This window comes from Rhinopithecus bieti, unplaced genomic scaffold (assembly GCF_001698545.2).
Source record: "Rhinopithecus bieti isolate Rb0 unplaced genomic scaffold, ASM169854v2 scaffold_7308, whole genome shotgun sequence".
NCBI classification, from domain to species: domain Eukaryota; kingdom Metazoa; phylum Chordata; class Mammalia; order Primates; family Cercopithecidae; genus Rhinopithecus; species Rhinopithecus bieti.
Window position 1 is genome coordinate 588,573 of NW_016805423.1, and position 16,227 is coordinate 604,799.

The window sequence follows — 16,227 nt, forward strand, 5'->3', positions numbered from 1 at the left end:
GGTTTTGGTGATTTTTTTTTTTTTTTTTTTTTTGATTGAGTTTTTGCTTTTGTTACCCAGGCTGGGGTGCAATGGCATGATCTCTGCTCACTGCAACCTCCGCCTCCCAAGTTCAAGCAATTTTCCTGCCTCAGCTTCCCAAATAGCTGGGATTACAGGCATATGCCACCACACCTAGCTAATTTTTGTATTTTTAGTAGAGACAGGGTTTCACCATGATAGTTAGGCTGGTCTTGAACTCCTGACCTCCGGTGACTGCCAGCCTCTGCCTCCCAAAGTGCTGGGATTACAGGCGTGAGCCACCATGCCCAGTTGATGAAGGGTCTTGACTAAACAATTTCCACATGCTTAGTTTAGTATTTCAGAATCTTAACCCAAAATATTTATTTATTTTTATTATTATTACACTTTAAGTTCTAGGGTACATGTGCACAACGTGCAGGTTTGTTACACAGGTATACATGTGCCATCGTGGTTTGCTGCACCCATCAACTCGTCATTTACATCAGGTATTTCTCCTAACACTATCCCTCCCCCAGCTCCCTACCCCCCAACAGACCCTGGTGTGTGATGTTCCCCTCCCTGTGTCTGTGTGTTCTCATTGTTCAACTCCCACTTATGATGAGAACATGCAGTGTTTGGTTTTCTGTCTTTGTGATAGTTTGCTGAGAATGATGGTTTCCAGCTTCACCCATGTCCCTGCAAAGGACATTAGCTCATCCCTGTTTATGGCTGCATAGTATTCCATGGTGTGTATGTGCTACATTTTCTTTATCTAGTCTATTATTGATGGACATTTGGAAAAACCCAAAATATTTATTAAAGAATATTTTTTTTTGGCCGGGCACAGTGGCTCACGCCTGTAATTCCAGCACTCTGGGAGGCTGAGGCAGGTGAATTACCTGAGGTCAGGAGTTTGAGACCAGTCTGGCCAACATGGTGAAACCCTGTCTCTACTAAATACAAAAAATTTTGCTGGGCATGATGGTGCAAGCAGCTACTTGGCAGGCTGAGATAGGAGAATCGCTTGAACCCAGGAGGTGGAGGTTGCAATGAGCCAAGATCATGCCATTGCTCTCCAGTCTGGGCAACAGGAGTGAAACTCCATTTCAAAAAAAAAATAGAGACAGGGTCTCACCAGGTTGCTTAGGCTGGTTTTGAACTCCTGGCCTCAAATGATCCTCCCACTTCGGCCTTCCAAAGTGCTGGGATTACGGGCATGAGCCACCGCACCTGGCCAAGAATCCAAAATACTAAGTTGTTCTCCTTGTGCCTTTTATTATTGATGTACAATCCCTCTAATTAAATAGATTATGCTTATTTTTTGGTAATAGTTTGTAACGTAGGTGTATTTTAAATTTGTGGTTTTTTAATTTTTTAATTTTTTTCCTAAGGGCAAGAAGATGTTAGACACTAGACAGTAAAAAAAAAAAAACTTCAAGTTGAGATACTGTCACTATTCCGTCAGACCAAATAGGAGTTTTTATTTAAAAGCTTTCTGTGAGGCTGGGCGTGGTGGCTCACTCCTGTAATCCCAACACTTTGGGAGGCAGAGTTAGGAGGATCACTTGAGGCCAGGAGTTCAAGACCAGCCTGGGCAAGACCCTGCCTCTACAAAAAATGTAAAAAAGTAAAATTAGCCAGTCATGGTGGTCTGCACCTGTAGTTCTACCTTACTTGGGAGGCTGAGGTGGGAGTATCTCTTGAGCCCAGGAGTTGAAGATTACAGTGAGCTAAGATTGGGCCTCTGTACTCCAGCCTAGGTGACAGAGCAAGACCCTGTCTCTAAAAAAATTTTAAAAATAAAAAACGATTTTTTTTGTGTAGGTTATAAAAATAATATGTTTGTTTTAGAAATTTTTTGAAAAATATAGCAGCATAAATATGTAAGAATTATCTGTAGTCTCTTCTACTTAGGAATAATCAGTGAATAGTGCTGATTATTAAGGCGTTGTCAGCTCCATTTTACGTAAGAGGAAATTGAGGAATAAAGAAATTAGTGCCATATTCAAAGTTTCCTGGCTGGTAAGTGGCAGAGCCTGGATTTGAACCAGGAAGCCTGACTTTAGAATCTGCTCCTAATTGCTTGCTGCATGAAGAAGATAAAGCCATACATTCTAGCACTCAGAGCTACTCTATAAAACTTTTTAAAATTGTTGTAGATATTTTTGTATTTATATTAGGTACGTAGCTGTTGTTTTAGTGAATTTTTTATTTATATGACATGAATCCTACCTCCAAGTCAGCATAGGCTTTACATTTTAAATGGCTGTATAGAATCTCTTACATGTTAATGAAAAGGAAAACTGAGGGATGGCTTGGCTATATTTTTTCTTTCTTTTAAATTGCATTTTTTTTCTTTCTCAGACCTCTTAGGGATGAGTTGACATATTCTCTATCCTTTTTCCTCTCAGATAAAGTTGTAAGTAAAATCTTGCTGTAAATGTAGATGAGATAGATCTGTTCTTCTTTTCCCTCTCTTCCTCATTGCCACTCCAGCCTCTAAATTCTGCAGTCACCTCTGGTTGGTAGGTAATTCATACAATGCTGCCATTATTTTTTATTTATTTTATTTTTTTTTTTTTTTTTTTTTTTTGAGAATGGAGTCTCCGTCTCTCTCGCCCAGGCTGAGTGCAGGTCGGCCGGAAATCTTCAGCTCACTGCAAGCTCCCCTCCCGGTTTACGCCACTCTCCTGCCCTCAGCCCTCCCGAGTAGCTGGGACTACAGGGACTACAGGCAGCCCGCCACCTCGGACCGGCTAGTTTTTTATATTTTTAGTAGAGAGCGGGGTTTTCAACCGGGTTAGCCAGGATGTCTCGATCTCCCGACCGCGTGATCCGCCCGTCTGGCCTCCCAAAGTGCTTGGGATACAGGCTTGAGCCACCGCGCCCGGCCTTGCCATTATTTTTTTATTTTTTTATATTTTGACAGAGTCTCACTCTGTCACCCAGGCTGCAGTGCAGTGACGTTAATCTTGGCCCACTACAGCCTCTTGCCTCCCGGGTTCAACCAATTCTCCTGCCTCAGCCTCCCAAGTAGCTGAGATTGCAGGCGTGTGCCACCACACCCAGCTAATTTTTGTGTTTTTAGTAGAGACAGGGTTTTGCCATATTGGCCAGGCTGGTCTCAAACTACCTGACCTCAGGTGATCTGCCTGCCTCGGCCTCCCAAAGTGGCTGGGATTCAGGTGTGAAGCCAGCCATGCCAGCCAGTGCCCATTGTTTTTGAATGACATTTCTGCCACTTTTTTTTTTTTTTTTTTTTTTTTTTTTTGAGTTTGGAGTCTCGCTCTGTCACCCAAGCGGGAGTGCAGTGCTGTGATCTCAGCTTACTGCATGCTCCGCCTCCCAGGTTCATGCCATTCTGCCTCAGCCTCCCGAGTAGCTGGGACTACAGGCGCTTGCCACCACGCCCGGCTAATATATATATATATATATTTTTTTTTGGTAGAGACGAAGTTTCACCTTGGTCTTGATCTCCTGACCTTGTGGTCCGCCTGCCTCAACCTCCCAAAGTGCCACTTTATTTTTTTCTAAGTATCTTTAAAGGAGACTGTCAAGCTGGTCATAGCCAGCTGGTGTCTTGTTTTAATAGAAATGGAAGGAAGGCATCCTTAGATATCCTTTTGCAGAAGCCAAGAGAGGCTGTGATGTTCCCAAGGTTATGCAGTTAAGAGAATCAGGGTGGTAAGTGGAAGGCCAGGGACAGAGTTTTGGGAAGCAACCTTTTTTTTGTAGGAAGGTGGGGAAAAGGTAAAATGGTGAAGGAGTTGAGAAGCTTGAATACCTAGGAAAAGCCACCATCGTCATGAAAAATAATTTTATGAAAAGGTTGGTAGTTTCTGCCAGGTGTATCTTCAAGGTGAAGAGCTGCAAAAAGGACGTTTGATTTAGCCATTATTATGCTTTAATATTCCTGTGGTCAATATCCCGTTTGTCAGGAGACAAAAGATATATACACTTGGTAATTTAGTACATGTAAAGTTACATAAAATAATAAAAAGTAATCCAACAAAAAGAGAAATAATCAAAGATGCCTTAGAGAAATAGATTATGACTCAAGTCAATTCAAGAATAAATTAATTAGCATTGAGAAAATACGGCAAGCAATCTTAAGATGGTGTGTTACCACTGAGGGTATCTTTTCCATTTATAACATCTGGAAAGCCAAAGACTGAGCTCTTATATGTCTGATGTAAGGGGCTAGTTCTATCCTCTGTAAACACGGCACATACTTGTTTTCATCTGCTGGAATGTGAATTCTAATTCTGAGAGCATTTTGTTACATGTGCTAAAGGATTGGCAAATAAAATTATACAACTTTCAAAACCCTTCATTTGTCACTAAAAATACGCTTACCATAATGCCTGTTTGTACACTTTGGTGCAAGGAAAATTTTGTAATCGTGCTCTTAATCCTTCAGCTGACTCTCTTCTCTGCATTTCAGGTTGTATCATTCTCTCTTCCCCCACTTAGTTGCTTGAGGCGGTAACTGGGGTCCTGCTCTTACGTGGGGTCCTGTAAACCGTCAGGCATGTTGTCACAGAGGCGCATCAGTATTTTTTTTTTTTTTTTTCAGACAGAGTCATGCTCTGTCACCCAGGAGGGAGTGCAGTGACACAATCTCAACTCACTGCAGCCTCCGCCTTCTGGGTTCAAGGGATTCTCCTGCCTCAGCTTCCCCAGTAGCTGGGATTACAGGGGTGTGCCCCTATGCCTGGGTAATTTTTGTATTTTTAGTACAGATGGGTTTCGCCATGTTGCCCAACCTGGTCTTGAACTCCTGACCTCAGGTGATCCATCCACCTTGGCCTCCCAAAGTCCTGGGATTACAGTTGTGAGCCACTGTACCGGTCTCACTTTTTAAATAAGTAAGACGTTCAGTTTTGAAAGAGATTAAGTGACTTCTTCAGGGTTGTACAGATGATCATGGATAAAACTAAGGATTTGGACTGAAAATTTTCTTGGTGGTTCCTTAATGAATTTACATGTTTGCTTTTCCAACAGTGAAAAGGAAGAAGATGATAATGAAAAGAGACAAGATCCAGGTGATAACTGGGAAGAAGGTGGAGGTGGTGGTGGAGGTATGGAAAAATCTTCAGGTCCCTGGAATAAAACAGCTCCGGTCCAAGCACCTCCTGCTCCAGTAATTGGTAATTTTACTATTTCAGTTTCAGAAAGATGTCTAATTTATATATGATTTTATATATGGTCCACTTTCAACTCGGTGCATGATTATGGTGGAGTGAGAAGGAGGGGCTCCTTTCCATTCCTGGTTGAGTGGGATGTGTGTGTATCTTGTTAAAGACTTTAAAATCCTAAAGAAAAGGAATCTGGAAGTTAAAAGACATACTTTTGTCCTATATGTTGCTGTAAAATTTATATGTAGATAGACTAGTCGATTCCAGTTTCATTTATTGGAATTGAGCATTTATTCTAATATTCACTTTAAATATTAACTATTTGCTAGTTGAGGAAAAGGTAAGGAAAAGACTTCAATTTACTAGAATCCAAGGTAAGCTTCATTTAGGATTTTTAGTAGTAATTACCTAGGGTTGGGTATAACTCCAAAAGTTTTCATGAGAGAAAATTCTTAAAGCTTTTATCATTTAAAATATTTTTGACAGCTGAGTAAGGACAGAGACAAGGGGCCCTTGTCTTTCACTTGTGCTTTGTCTTTTTCATTCCCTTTAACTGTTTTTTGAAGCATGAATTCTCAGCAGGACTGATGTTATCATTCTCAAGGGGGTAAAAGTTGCTTCTTACAGAGCGAAGGAATCTTTTACCTTATCAGTCATTTGTGGCATACGAAAAGACTAGAGTGCGTAAACAGATGTATAGTTTATCTGCAGTATTAAAATTTTATGGAGTGGGGGGCAGATGGGAAACAGATGTCTGAAAGGTCTCCTTAGGGCAATAATGAAAGTTTAAGAGCACTACTTTAAAGAAATGTATACTCATTGTTTTATTTAGAATGGCATAAAGAATAACTTATCACTCCAAGTCTTGCTATGCTGAAATCACAGATAACTACTATATTTTTTAGAGACGGTTTCACTCTGTGGCCCAGGCTGCAGTGCAGTGGTGCAATTGTGGCTCATTGCAGCCCCTCAACTGCTTGGACTCAAGTGATCCTCCCACCCCAGCCTTCCAAGTAGACTACCAGGGCATGACACCTGTTTATTTTATTGTGGAAATGAGATCTCACTATGTTGCCCAGGCTAGTCTCCAACTCCTGGGTTCAAGCAGTCCCGCCACTGTAGCTTACCAAAGTGCTGGGATTACAGGTGTGAGCCACCACACCCGGTCTTATGTTTTTAAATCATCTTTAGAATCTTTTTGTTTTGTTTGAGAGAGAGTCTGGCTTCTGACTTCAAGTGATCTGCCTGCCTCGACCTCCGAAAGTGCTGGGATTACAGGCGTGAGCCATCATGCCTGGCTAGAATCTTTTTTCTTTTTTTCTTTTTGTCTTTTTCTTTTTTCCAATAGACAAAGTCTTATTCTCTTGCCCAGGCTGGAGTGCAGTGGCACAGTCATGGGTCACTGCAACCTCTACCTCCCGGGTTCAAGCTAGTCTCCTGCCTCAGCCTCTCGAGTAGCTGGGATTATAGGCATGCACCATCATGCCCTGCTAATTCTTTGTATTTTTAGTAGAGATGGGGTTTCACCGTGTTGGCCAGGCTGGTTTTGAACTCCTGACCTCAAGTGATCTGCCTGCCTCGGGCTCCCAAAGTGCTAGGATTACAGACTTGAGCCACCATGCCCAGCCCCAGCTAGAATCTTAAAAAAACAACCACACTGGCATTTCATTAAATAAATTCTTTACATATAGCGTCTTAATCAGTCCACCAATTAGGTAAAGAAGTAATTCATATTTACTGGTAGGGAAATTGAGGACTATTTAAGTCCTATTCTGAAAGGCAGTCCCTGATGAGACCAGTCATCCAGTCCCAGCAGATTCCTTTTCTACTTCCAGTAATTTGGCTTGTGGAACTCACCATTTACGTAGATTACTAAAGTTGTACATGGAGGAGGAGTTAGAATACTACCCTAGAAAAATAGAATGTTTTCACTTTTCTTTTTTCTTTTTTGAGAGACAGAGTCTTGTTCTGTTGCCCACGCTGGAGTGCAGTGGCTCAATATCGGCTCACTGCAACCTCTGCCTCCCAGGTTCAAGCCATTTTCCTGCCTCAGCCCCCTGAGTAGCTGGGATTACAGGCGCCTACCATCACACCCGGCTAAGTTTCGTATTTTTTGTAGAGACACGGTTTCACCATGTTGGCCCAACTGGTCTTGAACTCCTGACCCCAGGTGATCCACCCACCTCAGCCTCCCAAAGTGCTGGGATTACAGGTGTGAGCCACCACACCTGGCCTGTTTTCACTTTAGACATTTTCTGAAATAACTTTCCTTCTGTTGTCTGACCCAGAGACCCTGGTATTGTTTTTTCTGTAATTGTTAAATGATTGGGAATGCAAGAATAGCTTATTAAAATGCTGAATATTTGAATAGTTTATCTAAAAATTGTTTTAAAATATTAGTTACAGAAACCCCAGAACCGGCAATGACTAGTGGTGTTTATAGGCCTCCTGGGGCCAGGTTAACCACAACAAGAAAAACACCACAAGGACCACCAGAAATCTACAGCGATACACAGTTCCCATCCCTGCAGTCAACTGCCAAGCACGTAGAAAGCCGGAAGTAAGTACTATAAGTAATTGCATTTTGTTTAGGACTTCTGTTCCTTGGCAGGGAGTGGGATATAGGGCTTACCCACCCAAGGGAGACTATTCCTTAACTAATGAAGCCTGAGCTTCAGCTGACAGGCAGCTAAGAGTCAGGATGGAACTTTATATACCTAGAAGGGAGGAAAGGGGGAGGACAAAGAGCATTGGAGACTGACTTCTGTCTGCAAAAGTTTCTCTTAGCCCTGGTTTATGTTGTTTTATAGCAATGACAAGTTTTAATGTAGTTAAAATTCTCTTATAATTAAGTGGCTTTTGCTCCTTATAATACGGAAACTAGAAATATAAAAACGCTGTGTAATTATATTCCCAGTTAATGTGACTATAGACAGAAGATGTTGGCATTTATAAATCTAATATTAAAATAATCTTATTTCAGCAGGTACTTAAAATGAATGCTACCTGGAATTAAATGACTACATATGGCACATCTACATCTTACTTAGGGACATGAATTTTTTAAAATAAATAAAATGGGAAGAAATGTAAATGACATCAGATGGAAATGTTTTTTGGGGTGGCTTTTAGAATAAATCCCAGCCTTTTCGCCACTTTGAGAGCACAGCTGGCATGAATTTAAACCTCCACGTGGACTTGCTCCTCTGCTCTGTCTTAAAAAAATGTATAAGGGACCTTTGGGAGGGCAGTGATTCACCACACTCAAGTTTCTTTACCTGATCTAATCAGATCCACTCCCACAAAATTGATGTGAGGAGAAATCATTGACGAATGAGTAGAATTTACTTGAATGAGAAAATTGTTACCCTTGTGCATAAAGAGAGAGATGTATTATCTATTACTTGCTAAAAGTGGAAGTCTTAGGAGGAATGTCATCACACAGCTTTTAACAGTTTTCTTCAAGTTTGTCCTGAAATAGGGTCACATTTAATACTATTCAGTAGAACATAGGACCCTAGAGCTTCAGTACAGCGTTCTGTGTTTTCTGTTCCAATTGAAGCCTTAAAATGGTTTGATAAGGATTTTGTATACGCCCACTCCTACCCCTCCCCAGGATTCTTCTAAGGGGTGGCTTTTTTTTTAAATTCAAGGACGAGTATTTTCAAAAACCCTAGTGAAGAAAAAATATTTACTGATTACATTTCTTTTCCCTTAGGGATAAAGAAATGGAGAAGAGCTTTGAAGTAGTAAGACACAAAAATAGAGGTAGGGATGAGGTTTCAAAAACCCAGGCCCTTAAACTTCAGCTAGACAACCAGTATGCTGTGCTTGAAAATCAGAAAAGCAGCCACTCACAGTACAATTAAGGAATGGGCTTTGCTAACCCTTCTGAGGTAACTAGACTGCAGCTAACCACCACCAACAGTCAGTCATCATCTGATCTCTGCTGGACCTACAGACACCGATGCAGACCACTCAGTTTCGTGACCGGCCCTGTTGCACTATGGAAGTTAAAGTGTTGCGAGTGCTCTATGCATATTGGATTTAGGGGAATTTTCATTGTTATATAAATGTGTGAACTAGTTTCAGCAGTGTTCTTTCATATTTACTCTGCAAATACAAAAAACCAAAACCTGCAGCCAGTGGTCATTTCAAAATCTTTTTATGTTCAGATACTGAGCCTTCATAAGGGTTGACTACCTCAGATTTGCTGCACTCATTGTGGACTTCATGTGGATCACAACTTCTGGATAAGAAGATTACAACTATTAAGTGTCGATGTGAACCTTGCAACCAGCTCTACTGGATTCTTACCAGAAATCCTGCATAAAAAGTCAGCCATCTGGGTTCTGATCTGCTGTAAAAGATGAAGATTTAAGTGACCTTAATTAACCTGTCCTGTGCCCTACCCTTAAGGAATACTCTATGTAGTAGGCTGTGGCTGTATTATACTTCCCGGAACATGCCGCTGAAAAGAACTGATGTGTTCAGATCATCTGTGTAGGGCTGTGATTTGTAATTTAAACTTTAATTGTATTCTGAGGTAACCACAAAATAAATTCAACCAAACTGGGGTCCACCAAGTACGGGAAGGGGTAAGGGAGAGAAATTTTTTTTTTTTTTTTTTTTTTTTTTTGGTAATTTTTTTTTTTATTTGGATAGTGCTTTTTTGTTTTGTTTTTGTTCTGCATTAAGCCCTTTTTTGCTTTGACTTGAAATAAGTTCTTTGACAGAGCATATTGCTTGGTTAAGTAAGTAACCTAAAGTATGCATTAGGATTGTAAAATGTCTTCGTGAGTATGCCAATCCTGAGGGTGGAACCAAATAGCCTTTGATGTAAAGGGCAGTGGATTCTGGAGGCTTTACTTCAGGTGCTGCTAATGCCTCTTCTAATCAGGTCTAAATTGTGTAGTAAACTGCAGTGGGAAGAAAATGCTTTCTGCTCAGGCTAAGGGGTTCACTGATCTGTCCTTACAAATTCAGAGCAACATGAGCAAAACCTCAGCTAAAACCCATTTAAGTGTCATGGATTGTGCATGATCTTTGATAAGAATATTCCTCATGTACTCAGTGCCCAAGTTTTTCAAGGTATTGGCTGTGATCTATAGATGCAGTGATTGTCCCAGCTAGCTCTGTTTTGCAACCGCTGTTGTGCTGGCGCTGTTTTTTTTTTTTTTTTTTTTTTTTTTTTGAGACAGAGTCTCGCTCTGTCGCCTGGGCTGGAGTGCAGTGGCCGGATCTCAGCTCACTGCAAGCTCCGCCTCCCGGGTTTATGCCATTCTCCTGCCTCAGCCTCCGGAGTAGCTGGGGCTACAGGCGCCCACCACCTCGCCCGGCTAGTTTTTTGTTGTTGTTGTATTTTTATGTTCATTTGGAGAGTCAGGGCGAAAGACAGGTGATGTAGCACTTCTGTTTTTGATAATTACAGCTTCAAATACCTATTAATAGTTTGGGGTCCTTTAGAGGGACTTGAGGAAGCCACCCAGGATTACGGAAGAGTGTCCACCTAACAAGATGATCTGGCACTTTCCTAGTTTTGTATCTTTGGTTCAATAGAAATATCTGAAAGTGGTAATGTGACCACTTGATGCAGAGTCCGGGTTTCTCTATAATAAATCCCTTTGCCAAATGCATGAGTTGCAGACTTGCTATTGGCAAGAGTGAAGCAAGTGGGTGAGTAAAACTATTTTGATGTGGGAGCATTTTCAGATAGGAATTTAGTCTTGATGAAAGTGTTCGTGCAGGAATTGGACTCCAAGGAGGGTTACAGTATCTCCTGACAGGACCTGCCACTCACATAACTCACATCTGGGCAACAGTGTTGTCATTTGAGGTGGCAGGATGCCTGCCTTCTAATCTATTTGGGTGAGTAGTTGAGCCAGCCAAGGGGAGGTTGAATGATTAAATCAGAAATGGGATTCTTGGTAAACTGAAGACTATTTGGGAACGAAAAACCTTAAAAGGCTCTTCATCGTTGAACTGTGTATTTTCCCTGCATTTTTTTCCCCACAAAATTTTGTTGGGGGTTATGTTACTGAAGAATGAACAGAGATGAGTAAGTGGAGGTGTTCTGTAAAGGCATACTGTACTCGAAATCGGAAGACCTGCAGCAGATTTAAATTACAACTCTTGTTATAACTTTTTAAAAGATTGTGAAAATATCAAAATGTACATGAATCAAGTTTTAATATACTGTATGATGGGTGGATGAGGCTGTCCATTGTACCATTTGTTTGAATTCTCAGGCATGGTTTGGCAGTGCAAGAACTCTGTAACATTAACAAATTCAATAAAAAGTAAATATATGGATTTTGGACTGTAATGATTATTTTAAAGCCTTATTTCATTGAAAATGGTGAGTTGAGGTCATACCTCTCGCTGTGGGAAGGTGAAGATCCTCTAAACTCAGGAGTGTACGTTTTTTGTTTGTTTGTTTGTTTTGTGTTTTGAGACAGCCTCGCTCTGTCACCCAGGCTGGAGGGCGGTGGTGTGATCTCAGCTCACTTCATCCTCGGCCTCCCCGGTTCAAGTGATTCTCCTGCCTCAGCCTCCTGAGTAGCTGGGATTACAGGCACGCACCACCACACCAGCTAATTTTTGTATTTTTAATAGAGATGGAGTTTCACCATGTTGGCCAGGCTGGTCTTGAACTCCTGACTTCGTGTCCACCTGCCTCGGCCTCCCAAAGTGCTGGGATTGCAGGTGTGAGCCACCAGGCCTGGCCAGGAGTGTACTTTCCATTTCAGAAGTGTTTACGGAGTGCTCAAGCATAAAAAAGACCGATGAGGATTTAGGCAAACCAAAGACAGTAAAAAAAGAAATGGAAAATTTTAAAAATACAAAACATGAGGCATTGAAAGTGGCTAATATTTTTGGAAAACTTGAAAGACACATTTGTCCTTGCTGTATTAAATTTTGTTACCTTAAATTACGGCAGAAGAATCTAAAATCTTTATATAGACTAGGGATTTGAGACTTTGTTCCTTGAGAATCTTACAATTCTCAAAAAGCAGTAATTTTAAATTTCAGGATTTAGTTTGGATTAGAGTCCCTAGATTTCTAAATTAGCAAAAGTATGTCATTTTGGTAATGGAGTTTAAATATGTAGTGTTAATTTATTATTTTGATTATTTGCGCTTGATTGAGATTTTTTTCTTTTGACAGCCCTATTTAAGGTAGAACGTGCACAGAAACTCGGTCTTCCCTGCTTTAATTTCCTCTACAGTTTTAATTTTTAGATAAAAGTCACCCTTTTCCAAAAACAAGAGACAGGGTCTTGTGCTGGATACAGTGTCACAATGATGGCCCCCTGCAGCCTTCAACTGCTGGCATCAAGAAATCCTCCCAGCCTGCTGAGTATTTGGGATTACTGTGTGTGCCACCAAACACTAGTTTGTTTTTTAGATGGGGTCTTACTATGTTGCCCAGGCTGGTCTCAAGCTTCCTGGTCTCAAGCAATTCTCCTTGGCCTCCCAAAGTGCTGGAATGTTTTACAGCCACTTTGGGAGCCACTACACCTGGCTGAAAGTCACCTTTTGAAGTATACAATTTCAGACTTTCTTATATTCTCAAAGTTATGCAGCCATCACCACTCTTAAAATTCTTGAACATTTTCATCACCCCAAAAAGAAATTCTATTTATTTGTCATTTTCTTCCTTTCTCTCAAATTCCTTAGTCCTAGGCAGCCACTATTGTATTGTCTCTAGTTTTTTCTGGATTTTTTTTTTTTTTTTTTTTTTTTTTTTTTTTTTTTTTTTGAGACAGAGTCTTGCTGTGTCACCCAGGCTGGAGTGTAGTGGCACAATCTTGGCTCAATGCAACCTCCGCCTCCTGGGTTCCAGTGATGCCTCAGCCTCCCCGAGTAGCTGGGATTACAGGTGCCCACCACCAAGCTTGGCTAATTTCTGTATTTTTAGTAGAGATGGGGTTTCACCATGTTGGCCAGGCTGGTCTCAAACTCCTGACCTCAGGTGATCCACCCGCTTTGGCCTCCCAAAGTGCTGGGATTACAGCTGCATGAGCCACCGTGCCTGGCCCAGATTTTCTCATTCTGGTCATTTCATATAAACAGGGTTATAAAATTTGGTTTTCAGCGACTGGCTTCTACACTTGTTTTTGAGCATGTTTTTGAGGCTTAGTGTATATCAGTGCTTCGTTTTTATTGCGAAACAACATAGGTAATTGGACATACCATGTTTAAATTGTACGTTCATCTGTTGGACATTTGGGTTGTTTCATTATTATGAATGATGTTGCTATGAACTTTCATGTACTAGTTTTTGTGTCAACATTTCCAGTTCTCTTGGGTATATACTTAGGAATGAAATGCTGGATCAAATATCACTGAGGAACTGTCAAACTCTTCTAAAGTAGCCTCACCATATTATATATTATTTTTCCCACCAGCAATGTCAGAGGATTCCAATTTCTCCAATATCCTTGTGATCACTTGTTTCAGATTGGTTCTAGCCTTCCAAGTGGCTGTGAAGTATCTCATTATGGTTTTATTTTGCATTCCTATAATGACTAGTGGTGTTGAGCATCTTTAAATGTGCTTATTGGTCATCTGTATGTCTTTGGAAAAATGTGTATTCAAATCCTCTGCCAATTTCTAAATTGGTGTACTTAAAACTATTATTGAGTTGCAAGTGTTTCACATTTCAGGTACTACTACTTTGTCAGATACATGAATTGTAAATGTTTTCTCCTACCATTTTTCCCTTTCTTCAGAGTGTCTTTTGGAGCACAAAATTTTCAATTTTGATTAAGTTCACCTTACCTATTCTTTAGTTGCTTGTGCTTTGGGTGTTACATCTAAGAAAACATTGCCTAACCCAAGTCATAAAGATTTATGCCTATTTTCTTCTAAGAGTTTTATGTTTTTAGCTCTTTCATTTAGGTCTTTGGTCAATTTTAATTTTTTTTTATTGTGACTTAGAGTTCCAGCTCCATTCTTCTGCATTTGAATATCCAGTTATTCAGCACCGTTTGTTTAGACTCTTATAGTTTTGGGGGGATTTTGTGTTGTTGTTTTTGAGAGCATCACCTAGGCTGGAGTGCAGTAGCGTGATCGTAGTTCACCGCAGCCTTGGCCTGGGCTCAAAGGATCCTTCCCGCTGAGGCTGGGGAGGTCCCCTCTGAAGTAGCTTGGACTGAAGTACATGCCACCACACCCAGCTAACATTTTTTATTTTTAGTAGAGATGAGGTCTTGCTATGTTGCCCAAGCTAATCTCAAACTCCTGAACTCAGGTGATCCTCCTACCTCTGCCTCGCAAAGTGCTGGGATTATAAGTGTGAACCACCATGCCTGGCCTATAGTTCTTACTCTTTATTTAGCACACTACACATTTCGGTTGTTTATCTCTCTCTGTTATAATGTGAAATTGTTTTGGGGTAGGTACACATAGGTGGAGATATCAGGAGGTTGAGAGTGTGGGGTAGGAATTTAGGACAGGTCATGCTATGGGTGTGTAGACTGACAAAGGAACAAATTAGGTCACGATCTCAAGTTAGGGAGTAGAAACAAATTAATGGAGGTAGTCAGATTGGAAGGAGAGCCAAGAAGTTAGAAAATCATATGGACAGTTGTTCTAATAACTAGCATCCTGAAACTACAGGTTTGTAATAGTTTTAATTCACCAGTTACTACAACTAGGTACTAATGGGGCCTGCAGAATGCAGGCAAGTTATGAATTGCTTCTCTTGGGCTTGAAATAAAGATAATGAATGTTATGAATGATATATTGAGTAAGAAATAATTGCTTATTTTATCTTTTTGACAGTTTCACTCTGTCGCCCAGGCTGGAGTGCAATGGTGCAATCCCAGCTCACCACAACCTGTGTCTCCCAGGTTCAAGGAATTCTCATGCCTTAGCCTCCCCCGTAGCTGGGATTACAGGCACATGCCACCAAGCCCAGCTATTTTATATATGTATGTATTAGTGGAGACAGGGTTTCCCCATGTTGTCCAGGCTGATCTCGAACTCCTAACCTCAAGTAATCTGCCTGCCTTGGCCTCCCAAAGTGCTGGGATTACAGGCATGAGCCATCACGCCTGGCCTTAGAAATAATTGCTTTAAATAATCATATTTATATTATCTAAAATAGGAATTATGTTCACATCAGGAATTTAGGATATACGTAAAAGTAATCATTAAGGCAGTTCAATCCTTTTGAATTTGCAGCCCAAGTGGGAACTGGAATTCTAAATAATTGGATATAGTAATACAGATGGTGGGTAGGATTTAAGTCATCGACTTTAAAAGTCTTTTTAATCCCTCAACCAAACCATTCAGGGATCCAGTCAAAGCATGCAAGAAACTTCTGTAAAATGATTCATCTCCAAATATGATGGAGAGTAGCACCCAGCTTTCGCAATTTTCATCATAAGAAGTGGGGCAACTCTGTAAGATTATGTCCATGGTTCTCAAACTGCTGCATTTTGGAATAACCTGGGAATCCTTAGAAAAAAAAAACCCACTGGGCACGGTGGCTCATGCCTGTAATCCCAGCACTTTGGGAGGCCAAGGTGGGCGAATCACCTGAGGTCAGGAGTTCAAAACCAGCCTAGCCAACATGGTGAAACCCCATCTCTACTAAAAATACAAAAATTAGGCCGGGCGTGATGGCTCAAGCCTTTAATCCCAGCACTTTGGGAGGCCAAGGTGGGTGGATCACCTGAGGTCAGGAGTTCGAGACTATCCTAACCAACATGGAGAAACCCCATCTCTACTAAAAATACAAAAAATTAGCCAGACGTGATGACACATGACTGTTATCCCAGCTACTCAGGAGGCTGAGGCAGGAGAGCTGGTTGAACCTGGGAGGTGGAGGTTGTGGTAAGCTGAGATGATGCCATTGCACTCCAGCCTGGGCAACAAGAGCAAAACTCTGCCTCAAAAAAAACCACAAAAAACAAAAATTAGCTGGGCATGGTGGTGGGCACCTGTAGTCCCAGCTACTCGGGAGGCTGAGGCAGGAGAATCACTTGAACCTGGGAGGCAGAGCTTGCAGTGAGCCGAGATGGTGCCATTGCACTCCAGCCTGGGCTACAGATCAAGACTCCATCTCAAAAAATAAA

The 16,227-nt window shown here is 41.2% G+C and overlaps 1 protein-coding gene across 4 annotated transcripts in view; it reads left to right on the plus strand.

Moving 5' to 3' along the window:
- The window catches only part of CDV3 (CDV3 homolog), a 16,495-nt gene extending 6,198 nt beyond the window's left edge, over positions 1–10,297 (plus strand). The window contains exons 3-5 of one of the 4 annotated variants that reach the window (XM_017872412.1): positions 5,008–5,153; positions 7,542–7,701; positions 8,860–9,282. In XM_017872412.1, the coding sequence (XP_017727901.1) occupies positions 5,008–5,153; positions 7,542–7,701; positions 8,860–9,010 (457 nt within the window). In that variant the 3' untranslated portion in view covers positions 9,011–9,282. Of the gene's footprint in view, positions 1–5,007; positions 5,154–7,541; positions 7,702–8,124; positions 8,241–8,859; positions 9,283–9,316 lie in introns of those variants that run through there. The other 3 variants (XM_017872414.1, XM_017872416.1, XM_017872413.1) reach the window with 3 other exon arrangements.
- Positions 10,298–16,227: the final 5,930 nt, after the last annotated feature.